Source organism: Lissotriton helveticus, chromosome 2_1 (assembly GCF_964261635.1).
Source record: "Lissotriton helveticus chromosome 2_1, aLisHel1.1, whole genome shotgun sequence".
Taxonomy (NCBI): domain Eukaryota; kingdom Metazoa; phylum Chordata; class Amphibia; order Caudata; family Salamandridae; genus Lissotriton; species Lissotriton helveticus.
The window spans coordinates 555,605,740-555,618,925 of NC_136059.1; the positions used below are offsets into that span (position 1 = coordinate 555,605,740).

The 13,186-nt window shown below is 43.1% G+C and overlaps 1 protein-coding gene across 2 annotated transcripts in view; it reads right to left on the minus strand.

The window, feature by feature from the left end:
- Positions 1 to 13,186, minus strand: part of PDE8B (phosphodiesterase 8B) — a 1,092,370-nt gene that overhangs the window by 953,007 nt on the left and 126,177 nt on the right. The window contains exon 2 of one of the 2 annotated variants that reach the window (XM_078677318.1): positions 11,475 to 11,492. The exons of the other annotated variant lie outside the window; for it this stretch is intronic. Coding sequence (XP_078533444.1) covers positions 11,475 to 11,492 — 18 coding nt within the window. The remainder of the gene's footprint in view (positions 1 to 11,474; positions 11,493 to 13,186) is intronic. 2 annotated transcript variants of the gene reach the window in all.

Genomic DNA, 13,186 nt, shown 5'->3' on the forward strand with positions numbered 1-13,186 from the left:
ATGATCTGTCAGCATCGCAACAAGCACCGCCTTCACTCATTTCAGCAGCCTGGTCTCTCCGACGCCACTGGATGACAGTCACCGAGATGCTGCCTGCACCGCGACTTGAGGGCACCGCACGCCCCACCTCTATGCTTCAACTTGTAAACGTGACAGCAGCCACGAATGGCTGCACCAACATGATTGGCCGCAACAAAAAGGTACTGTTTACTAGTCTGTCGACACCCTGACCGACACAGTGAGACAGAACAGTTGGATTCTGTTGTTTTCAGCACCGTGGTAGCACCGAACGGAGCTACCGATTTTAAGAAATTGCATTTTAAGGTTATTCTTGCAAGGTGCGTATTTGTAAGTACTGAATGTTGGATTTTTATTGTTTTGGTCTTGTTTTAAATATATAAAATATTGGTAATTTTTCTAAACTGATGTGGTGTTCTTTTGTAGTGTTTTCAGTCTATTACTGTTCGTTATGTGCAAATGCTTTACACACTGTCTCTGAGATAAGCCTAACTGCTCGTGCCAAGCTACCAAGGGAGTGAGCAGGGGTTTTTTCAGTAGGGTATCCCCCTTGTCCTGACTAGGAAGAAGGGTCCCTACTTGGACTAAGGTGCAAACAATTGTCAACTAGAGACCCCCAATTCTAACATTAGTAGTCAGCGGTGAATATTTGAACTTGTATTTGTACTTGACTCACAGTGATTAGTGTACAGCACTGGACTAGTGCAAACCATTATGAAATCACATACTATGTTTTTCCCTGTTTTCCTTCGGAAGTTGGTGGTTGGAACTCTGGTTAGTTGTGGCACCTGTGGGGCCTTGTCAAAATGGAAAATTACTTTTGGCACCTGTACATCTACACGATGAGGGAACTAAAAGCCTTTTGCAAGGAGAGGGGGTTACCTGTGAAGAGATCTAAAAGGCAGGATCTTGAGGCAGCCCTGTAAATCTATGAAGTACCACACTGGGAAGCAATGATGTCAGGTGACTCTGAGGAAGAATTTGAGGGGGAGGATCCCCAGCCAGAATATCCAGCGGGCAGTGGTCCTGAGAAGGGAACATTGTGGGGAAGATTGGCTTGTGAGGAAAGGAATCAAAACTGCGCTATTGACCGGAGGCTGAGACGGCTGGACCGTGAGAGTGAGGAGATAGACCGAGCCTTAACTGAAACTTAAGGAAATGTGTGCAGCTCATGAAGTAAGATTGGCTAGGTTGGAGGTGGAGTCCCGTGCAGAATGGGGCAGCAAAAATTTGATATTTACTGTTGAGGACAAGTACACACACCCAGAGATGTGGCACCTGACTTGAAGGAGGGAGTTAACTTACTCCTGGGGGTTCAGTTTTATGAGGTAGCTCTGGTGGTGCACAGTGTCCCTGAGGTGGATTGGGGTACTGGCACAGGTGTTCATATTCCTAGTGGTGGGAGGGACTACTGACTCTAGATGAGAGGAGCAGGGAGAGGGGTTCCCCCATGGTAGAAGCCTTGGTATGTGAGTATGGAGACGGGCCAGAAGAGGGTGGGTTGAGTGACAGGAACAAGCAGACACTGTCTTGCCAGTCTCAGGAGGGTGATGTGAGGTACTTGTGTGAGGTCCTGGATGGTGAGGCAAAGAGTAGCTTGGTCAACACTTGTGTAAGGCTGTGTGAGTCAATTGTTGGAGAACATATTTTAAGTCCCTGTTCTCAAGAGCTAGGGCAGCAGCATGTGGAGTGTGAGTTCTCTGACCCCAGGGAACTTGCATCAGAGGCAGACCGTTTGGTGGATTCTAGAGGGTCTGAAGAAGCTTTTGGGAGTGAACCTTAATGGGGTGGCTCAGGTTTCCCTCAACCAAGTAAGGTAGGGTAGTTTTGTGGTAGCCCATATTGGTCCCAGTGTAGTGTGAGGGGTGTAGGGTCCCACGTCATGTCTCAGAGGAGAAGGAGTGGGTTGTGTCCCTAGTTGCCCGAAACCCAGTCCCAGGGCCTGGCTGGGACCTTTAGTGAACACCGAGGAGGGGGCCTTGTCTGTACCGGGAGGCCATGTCCTGAGGGGGATCTCAAAGTGTCAGGTGAACTGGGGGGCTGCTGCAATAAGCATCCCACCAGTCCTGGTGCCTGGCAGCAGAGATGTCATGAGTGATTTCATCAGTGATGTCACTGACCATGTCATGAGTGATGTAATACGTGACATCATCACCAGTGCATTGCGGGCGCGCAAGTTATACTTTGCTCAACTAACTATAACAGGCAAATTTCTCTGGTTTTATATGAATCAAATGTTCAACTAACTATAATGTCCCTGAAGCCTTTGTTTTTTTAGTGAATTTCTAAGGTTTTTTAAATGCTAATTTCTAACTATAACGTCTGTAAAACGTATGTTTTTTTCAAGGTATTTCAAAAGTTTTTTTAATGTTAATTTCATATTTTAATGTTTATAAAACCTATATTTTTTCTATTATATTTTTTAATATTTTGTAACTCTATTATACTTCTTTTTGTTAACTTTAAAAATTATGTAATGTTTTATATCTTCCCCCAAAAATATGTATCTCTTTTTTTTGGGGGGGGAAACTGCACTCCCATACCAGTAGTGTACCAAGCTCCGTCACCACGCGAATCCCATCCACCATATTGCTAAACTTGTAAATGATGCGCATTTCGTATCTGATGGGCTCGTGACACCGCGTCCTGCGGAACATCATATACGCATGAAGTCGCCCCAGCTGCTACTTTGGTATCCAACGGGTACGCAGTACCAAGTCACGCGTTACGTCATGTAAGTATGGTGTCACGCCTGCTGCACGTTGCGTATGTGATGAGTGCACACCGCCAGGCCCTCGTGTTGCGCCGGGTACACCATTCCCTCTTTTTTTATCTCAAAAGTATATCTAAATAACTTTAAACAGTATATGACAGCAAGCGATAATCTAAAATATTTTAAACATTTAGATATTTCTAACTGTAATAAACGTATTATGATAAATATATTTTCTCAAAATCGCGTCGTGTTAGACCTCCTTGCACGCTCAGTGCGCGATTGCCATGTGACCGTAAAAAAAAAAGCATTTGATTGCTTCATAACATTTCCCATTGTAACAGTTGGATGACCCCACCCATTTTAGTCATTCTCTCCACTGCGTTTGATGAGAGACACCACTTCACCTTAAACAGCTTTTTTTGAACTTTTTTCTGTGTACACACAACATGCAACGATCATCTTGATTAATATTCATGGTCTGTACATTAAGCCTTCCACGTGTGATGGCCATGCATCTCAAACGTTACGTCAAAAAACAAATGTATGTTACACGATGCCCCTGGTGTGTGTGTGCACATTATGATGCTGCCTTTTGGTCTGGGTATTGGTGGCTTTAAGGACTATCATCAGCCACGGGCAGAGTGCACATCCTAGATCACATGTGACAAACAGTAAACAGTAATGTGTTGATTTGTATTGCTGTACGCTCTGTTGTCAGGCTTTACCAATATAATAGTGTGTCATATGTGAGACTTTTAGATTCACGTTTGACATACATTGCTTGACTGTAATGAGCATTATCACTGTGTATGACGTAGCCTCACTGCTGATCCTCCCTCCATCCAAACACATTCACATGTGTACGCTTCGCGATAGCAACACTTTCAATAATACCGCACACCATTGACATGCATGTCTGCGCATATCCACAACCTTGACAACGACATGTAAGGTTCGCCATTCAACCTTTTCGAACAGCATCTCATTAGCGATAGTTGCCGCCCTCCCGATACATGTAACATTAATAAAAATTGTGCATTTTGCGATGTCAAAACTGCAAAAGAAACACAGATAACTACACTTTCTGGCCAGGCAGGAACTGAACAACGCCCAGATCCCCGGAACAATTAATCACACCCCTACGCTGGCCTGGCGTACGCAAGCCCAGCCTACTTTGCGTACGTATAAATAGGATACTGACGATGCCACATGTCCCAGTTCTTTAACACTGCCTCTGGTGATATGGCTTCATCCACCTCTTATATCACAATATGTAATAGAAAAAAGGGATCCATGAGGTGTACACCATCCTGGCAATCAACACTGGTTCTAAATTGTGAACCCTACTGCCCGTCGTGTTTCCAAAGGTATCCATGAGGTGTACACCATCCTGCAATCAACACTGCAACTGAATTGTGAACACTGCTGCCCGTAGTGTTTGCACACACAACAATGACAGGAGGTGAGCAGTGGGGCCTGGGTGCACAGCGGCTCCAATTGAGCGCGGTGCTGCCGGAGGGGTGGGCTGCATCAGCCAGAGTGCGCAGGTGCGAACAAGAGAAGTTCCCTTAGTAATGATGTGATCTCTGACTTCATTCAGTCACATCTCTGTCTCATTTTAAAGACCTGCTGGACCAAACTGTAGGCCACAGCCAGCGGGCAGCGCTGCTCTACAGACACATGTTGAGCACAGTTCTGCGGGAGGGGTGAGCTGCATCAGCCTGGGTTCGCAGGTGCGAAAAAGCGATGTTGCCGTGCGTAATTATGTGATCTCTTACCTCATTCAGTCACATGTCTGTCTCATTTTAAGGACCTGCTGGACCATACTGTAGCCCTGAGCCAGCGTGCAGCGCTGCCCTACAGACACGTGGCGTTGGCTTTTAGGGCACTGTAGTGAGCTCATTACTAAGTGTACATGTACACAGGCTTCCGCCACTGCATTACATGCGCACATTATGCTTCTAGCATGCGCTCTTTTCCTTTGTATGTGAATCCATGTTATAACATATTATTATTTAACCTTGTGTATTGTCATGCACTCCAGCTCCTCTTTGAGCCACAATTACCACTAACAGTTGGTAGATCGCACTTCAAAAACGAAGGATGCACTCAACTGGTGTTTTCTATTAAGCTTGAAATAAACCTTCATTTACCTCCAGACGTTTCCATCATTAAATTATTTCTCCCTTTTCAGACACTGAATTGACCAAAAATGGGCGGAGCGGGTGTTCACCCGTGATGATGCCCTCGGCATTTTGACGCCTTCCATCGTGGTATCAGGACACCGCCCCTGACCGGAGACCTGCTGTCTCACCATGCAAAAGTACTCGGGACTCGGAGCTTGCACCCGCACATCGTTGGACACACCGATGATGGCAGGTGAGCAGTGAAGCCTCGGAGCGCAGGACCTACAAATGAGCACAGTGCGGGGGAAGGGGCTGGGGTGCATCAGCCTGGGTGCGCAAGTGCAAACAAGCGATGTGGCCGTCCGTAATGATGTGATCCGACCTCATTCAGTCACATCTCTGTCTCATTTTAATGACCTGCTGGACCGCACTGTAGGCCTGAACCAGCGGGCAGCGCTACCATACAGACACGTGTAGAGCGCAGTGCTGCGGGAGGAGTAGGGTGCATCAGCCTGGGTGCGCAGGTCCAAACAAGCGATGTTGCTGTGCATAATGATGTGATCTCGGACTTGATTCAGTCTCATCTCTGTCTCATTTTAAGGACCTGTTGGAAGTACTGTAGGCCTGAGCCAGTGGGCAGTACTACCCTACAGACACGTAGCGTTGGCTTTTAGGGCACTGTAGTGAGCTCATTACTAAGTGTACATGCACACAGGCTTCCGCCACTGCATTACACGTACACATTATGCTTCTAGCATGGGCTCTGTTCCTTTGTATGTAAATGTTAGGATAACATATTATTATTTAACCTTGTGTATTTTCGTGGACTCCAACTCCTCTTTGAACCATGATTACCACTAACAGTTGGTAGATCGTACTTCAAAAACAAAGGATGCACTCAACTAGTGTTTTCTATTAAGCTTGAAATAAACCTTCATTTACCTCCAGACGTTTCCACCATTAAATTATTTCTCCCTTTTCAAACACTGAATTGATTGAGCCAAAAAGGGCGGAGCGGGTGTTCACCCCGTCATGATGCCCTTGGCATTCTGACACCTTCCATCGTGGTATCAAGATACCGTCTCCGACCAGAGACCTGCTCTCCCAGCCTACAAAGGTACCCAGGACTCGGAGCTTGTACCAACACATCGTTGGACACACCGATGGTGGTAGGTGAGCAGTGAAACCTCGTTGCGCAGGACCTACAATTGAACACAGTGTGGGGGAAGATGCTGGGGTGCAGCACACTGAGTGCACAGGTGCAGCTAATAATGTAATCTCTGGCCTCATTCATATGTTTAATTTCAAGGACTTGCTGGACCGCAGTCTTTCTCGCGGAGCCCAGTGTCCTAGACAAATGGGTGACGGGACATAAACACTTAGGGCGGGGTGCAACAGGCCAACGCTCTGTCTCCTCCTCCCTCTGTTCTTTTGACTCTCCCTCCCTTTTTCCCTTCCACCCTCCCATTCTCACTATCTTCCTTTCATTCGGACTACCTTTCTTTTCCTCTTCCACATAGCACACATACTTATGTTTCATTTTTGTCTTTCAGGTTTTGTACGCTGCTTCCGGAGGAGTCCCACCCAGGTATTTCATGTTATACTGTTGTTTGTTCTAATAAACGTGTGTTTCCATTAATGTGTGTTGTTTTAATAAAGATTATTTTTTTTCCAATAAATAAGTGAGTGTATAGGTCTTCTTTTCTCTGAAAAAACTTGTCTGTTTTTTATTGTGAAAATCATCTGTTTATAGGAGGTTTTGAGAGAAAACATTTGTAATTTTGCTGTGCACCTACCAAATATAAACCAATTGACTATTACATAAATGAAGCCTGCGTAATTCTACAACTGCAAGGGTTCTATGCGTGTATCACTTTATAACACCATGAGTACTGCCCGTGTGATTACAGAACCAATCAGGCACTGCCTAGGACCACCACGACTTCAGGGACTGCCGAGGCCCACCCCGGCATATTTAAATAAAGCCCCGGAGGGTGGCGATCCCCGTACTTCAGTTGACCTCGAAGCACCCCGAACAATTAGTAAACAATATCCAAGAAGGTGGCAATCCCCTAGGCTACGAAACTTGTCTGTGCCCTTCCGCGCCTAATTTACATGTGACATTAAGATCCCCAGTCCTACAGAGACCCCACAATATAATATTAGGATTAGCCACGGAACATTACCCACCAGGATCCTAATTTAAATCAACGAGTGAGATCCCGCTTTTTTTGTTCTCCATTTTTACCACCCGGATCCGGTTTATTAAAGCGATACAAGGTTTTCCTCCTCTCGCTTCAACTAGTCAAACAAGGATTTGCTATCACAGGGTGGAAGCCATGCACCTGCCCTCTAATAACAAACATAAATGTCCTGCGGATACACACCCGAGGACATTGCATGAGCTGCGCCTGGGAGGTCACGCTCCCTAGGACCATGATGCATTGGTTAGTATAAACGCATACTAACACTACTTACACAGGTGTAGTGCAGTGCCCAGAGTTTAGTGAAGAGGCAGAGGAAGCGCAAAATCAAAAAATATAAATTCTACCAGAGGTCACATGACAGTTCAATGAGCCGACGACCCTGGGATGAGTAGGAACAGCTACACGAAGAAAACGGGTCTTCAGCACAACACAAGCAACTTTGAAGTATTGGTGAGTGCTGCCTTCTTTTTACCATCTACCGCTCGTCACCAAATTTATGTAGTAAAGAGGCAGACAGTAGTGGATCCAATAAGTAGATTTATGGCAGGAAATCAAGACACTTTAAACACCCACCAACAGGAGCAGACAGCAAGGCAACCGTCTTCTCCAGCACCGTGAACAAACTCCCCAAGGTTCCCCTCATGGCAGCCCTACATTCTAACATTATATACTTAAATTCTAGTAGAATTACATACTAACATTCTACTATGTCTTACATTGGAATACTACACATAGCACATGACTTTACAGCAATGAGCTCATGGTTTCATCCAGGAGTCTTAAGACCGGTAGGGGTGAGTAGTTCGCTTCCCACTCCCTGTATTATATAAACGCAAACTAACACTACTTCTACAGCTATACTACAGCGCCCAGAGCACATCACTTTACAACAATGAGCTCCCGATTTAGGCTCACGGTTTAATCCCCAAGTCTTCAGATCAGTAGGAGAAAGTCATTTGCTATCATCTCCCTAAATACTATAAACGCATACTAACACTACTTACACAGTTATACTACAGTGGCTAGTATCCTACAGCGCCCAGAGTCCATCACTTTACAGCAATCAGCTTGGTTTGATCCCCGAGTCTTCACACCGGTAGGCGTGAGTACTTCGCTTCCGGTATAGTATAAACACATGGTAGCTGTCAGTAGTTCGCTTCCCACTCCCTGTATAGTATAAACGCCTGCTAACTCTACTTGCACACATTTGATACAGCGCCCAGAGACCATCCCTTTACAGCAATCACCTTGGTTTGATCCCCAAGTCTTCACACCGGTAGGCGTGAGTACTTCGCTTCCCACTTCCGGTATAGTATAAACCCACAATAGCGGTCAGTAGTTTGCTTCCCACTCCCAGTGTGGTATAAACGCGTACTAACACTACTTGCACACGTATGCTACAAAGACCAGAGCACATCACTTTACAACAATGAGCTCACGGTTTAGGCTCTCGGTTTCATACCCTAGTGTAGCAGCATATCATCTCAGCACCATGTCACTCTGAGCAACACCGCACTTTCTGACCGGTAGGAGTGACTACTTCGCTTCAAACTCCCCCACACAGTTTACATTGCTCCTACCCTCATTTCCTGCTTTTTTTGCCCTATTTTTCCCCAAACTCACTTCAACGGAATCACAAAATGGCGGCCAACACTTCCTAGTTGCAACTGCTCGCAGTGCTCGCAACCAATAAGCAGCAAGCTTGTGCTCGTAACGCCTCAACCAATCAGATGGCAGGATTCCCAAATATCGATATCTGTATATTTCGATATTTCTCAAAAACTACTGAACGGATTTACACCAAATAAACAAAGGCGTGCTTTCTAAACAAAGACCCTTCTCCCTGCCAAATTTGGGGTAATTCCGTTCACCCGTTCAACCTGTAGCCGTGTCTAAAGTTTCCTATAGAAATTAACATGGAGAAAACACATTTTGGGACCGCCCCTTTTTCTCAGCCCCACCTTGGTGAATCACTCCCAAACTTTCAACATAGGAGCTGATATAAACAAAGAATTAGTTTGAAACATTTCATGAAGATTCATCAAAAGACGGCAAGGTTATAAGCAAAACAATAACTGCTAAATGCTCTTCCTATGGAAACTAGGTCCTAACTATAACTACCTACTGGCGACCACCAGTAGGTTATATATATATATATTTATATATATATATATATATATATATATATATATATATATATATATATATATATATATATATATATATATATATATATATATGTATGTATATATATATATATATATATATATATATATATATGTATATATATATATATATATATTCATACCCCTCGGTTCCTTTTCGCCAGAATTTGCAGCGCTCCCTCACCGGTTCGTAAATCCCCGCGGCAGAGCACGCCGCATTTAAATCCACAACCAATTCCCCCAGCTGGGAGAAAAATGGGACGAACTCGCGGTTGTCTTCACTTATGTGCTTTTTTTATTATAATCCTCACAGCATGGAGTTTCTCAAGCAGGCATGCACAAATCTACGCGTTTCGGGATAGCCTATCCCTTGTTCACGCTCAATCTGGCTCCAGGCTCTCAATCTCAATATAGTGAGTCACATTGTTGCATCATTTCCTGTTCGATGTCATTTTGGCCCGTAGCCTTCTGGATAACGTCGTTTTTTGCATTTCTTGTACATTTTTTTAAGGTTTAAAACTTTTTTAATACAAAGTAGCGCAAAGCAAAATTAATGAAAGGAAAATTACTCATTTTGATTGTTATATCACAAATTCCACTACTTTTTCCTTATAGTGTTTTTTCTAACAAAGTGTCCCACTTCATCCTATGGGGGCTTTCATATATATATATATATATATATATGTTATGTTATGTTATGTTATGGGTTTGTTGAGCGCGACAGCTGCCCCAGCAACGGGGCGTCCCGGCGCTAAGAACCATGGCATAACCTACTGGAAGGGAAAAGGGGGGCAGAAGCTTACATAGGTGGGAACAGGAAAGTTTTATTGCTTTGCGAAAGGTGGACAAATTGTCAAGACAGCGGATGTTCAGGGGGAGGGAGTTCCAAAGTTTGGCTCCCCGAAGTCTGAAGGAGCGGCCTCCGATACGGCAAAATTTCGTGCGGGGGACCACTACTAAGTGTTGACCCAGGGAGCGAAGATTACGTTGGGGAGTGTAGGGTCTTAGAAGCGGCCGGAGGAGTTCGGGGCCATCAGTTTTGAGGATTTTAAAAGCAGTGGTGAGGGCCTTAAATTGAATGCGGGCTTCTACTGGGAGCCAGTGAAGTCTATGAATAGTGGCTCTGGCAGAGCATTTTCTGGGGAGGCCCACTATTGCCCTAGCCGCTGAATTCTGGATTCGCTGAAACCTGGCTATCTCAGCTTTATTAGCGCCTAGCAGCAGGACGCTTGCATAGTCCAACTGGGAGAGGATGGTGGATTGGACTATGAGCTGTCGAGTTTTGGGGTCGAAGAACCCTAGAATGGAATTAAGGCTTCTCAACAGCCCAATGCATGTAGCTGCTACTCTTTTGGTATGAGTTTGGTAGTTCAGCGCGGAGTCCAGCCATACTCCTAGATTTTTTACCAGAGATTTAGGAGGAGGGGTGGGGCCTAACAGGGGGGGCCACCACTGGTCATTCCAACAGCCGGGGTTCTTACCCAGGAACAGCACCTCGGTCTTCCCTGCGTTGAGTTGTAAGCAGTTAGCCGTCATCCAGTGGGCAACTGTGGCCATCCCTAATCCCTATATATATATATATATATATATATATATATATATATATACGTATATATATATATATATATATATATATATATACACATATATATTCATACATACATATTTTTTCATGCTCTCTTGCCCTCTGTGCCTCTTGCATTCTATCTCTCTGCCTCCCCTTCTAGCTCTCTACTTAGTTGTACTACATTTCGTTCCTCTCAGCTCTCTTGTAGTCTATTTTCCTTTCTTAGTCCTACTCACTCACAAGACAAGCCATCTAACCCTTGACTTTTGTATATCTCTCACACACACATTTGATTCAAACATTTTGAGCCATGGTTCTTCTCTCTAGACCTAATGAGTTAACTATATTTGAATACACTTTTGTAATTTATTATACAGATATCTTGTATATAAAAAGAGGTGTGCATTGTTCTTATTTCATATTTACTTTGTACATTAATTTTTTTACCTTTAGGAGAAGCAAATTTATAATTTTCTAACTCAATAAAAATATCTTTGTTTCTGCTTATATCAAAGAGACTGAATTTTTACCAAGTTTGGTACATTATACAAATGATAATCAGTTTAACAGAATAAAACCCAAGACTTCTCATTAACAAAAAAGTAAACACAAGGTATATATCAACTTCAGAAAACAATAACTTGAATGTGACTGTAAACATATTAGAGGGCTTACCGTAATCAATCCAGAATGCTGCTGATAGCAAAACAAAAGAAAAAGCAGTATAGATTTTGGAATGTGCATAACAGAAATAAAAACAAGACAGTTCAATGCATTACTTTGAAGGGACCTAGTTAGCTTTTATTTGTGTCTAACTACAGCATGAGCTGGAAAAAAGGATGATTACTTTTTCAACATCATCAACAGAATTTAGTGTAGCATCTATGAGGTTGCTAATTAAACATCTTGCATAGGAATGACTGCTTAGCAGAAGTTATTCTGATGCACTGCACAGTGTCTCTAGTGTCATGCAGTCTGAACAGTATTCACAGTGCTTATCTGGCTGCCAAAAGCAGGTTATTGCTATCTATATTCAGAAAACTAGAAATGGCATATTCACAAATAAATATTGTCAAGTGTACCAAGCTATTTAATCATTGAGCTTACAGGTTATATGGGAAAGGAGCATAGCATTCCATCAGAGTTACTTATTTGTAATTAAGTTAAACCCAATGTATGTTGGGTTCGTTTATTCGGTTGTACTGTTTACTGGGACTGAATATGCAAAATAAACGGTTAGGTGTTGTTTTACCATGTTTTTTACTGGTAATAGGCACGCATATAAAATATTTTCAAATAAAATATCTGGGTATATCTATCCCAATAGATGAAATCTGAGCATTCTTTTTGTGCTTAGTATTAGATGAGTCCTGAGAGTACCCAGAAATTGTTGAGAAGTGAAACCTAAGCATGCTGATCCCATCTAGAGGGAAGAGGTATTGAGAAAGAAAAAAGGGACAGGTTACTGTAATTTGTAATTGTTTATGTTAAAGTGCCCCAATGTATTATAGGAGATCTGTCAGTTCACATTGGTGAAAGAATATAACAAACTAATTTGGACTGGACTTTAAATCATATATTTATGAAATATATGTGAATCTAAACATAGGAAAAAATCCCAAATGAAAGGAACACATAATTGAATTTCTTTTTATGATGCAAATATTACTTTAACCAAAAGGATTGAAGGAAATGGTCATCATTTTGATTTCAAGCTCCTCTCAGCAAAAGGGAGGATTGATCTGAGTATTTAACACTGATATCTGATCTTAGTTGCCTCATGGCCATAAACGGCCAGTATAGTAAGCTACTGGCAGGTTGGACTTCTGGGAGAGCATTAAAGAATATCATGGAGTAGGTAGGGCTAACAACTAGCAAAGGACTGAAAGAATACTCATACTTTACACATACAGTGTGGGGGGATGCTATGTATCAAATGGATTGATTCTACATTTGTATAATTTTCTGAACTAAGGATCCTAAAGTGATCATGGACTCAGGCACGCTGAAAACCTACTACGATGGTGTTCCCAGCACAATGTTGAAGAATGTCACGGTTTGTTAACGTACTCAAATGATAGGAAGGAAACAAGCTTCTACTTGTGGATGGAGAGTACTATATGCTGTGGAGGTATTGTTTTCCACATGAGATCATGAATGTCCTAGCTTCAAAAGTCAAAGTCAGGTACTTTAAGAGTCTTTTAGTTTGTGACGCAATGCAATCCCACTGATTTCTCATGTAGACATTCATCCGATCTTAGGTAATGCCTCAGTGAGAGTACTTGGAATAGATTTTCAGAAGCTGTAATGAAGTACCTCTTTTGCAAGTGGAGTGTTACGACTTTTCCGTCTTGCACAAAAAGTACTTACACATTTCAAAACACTTT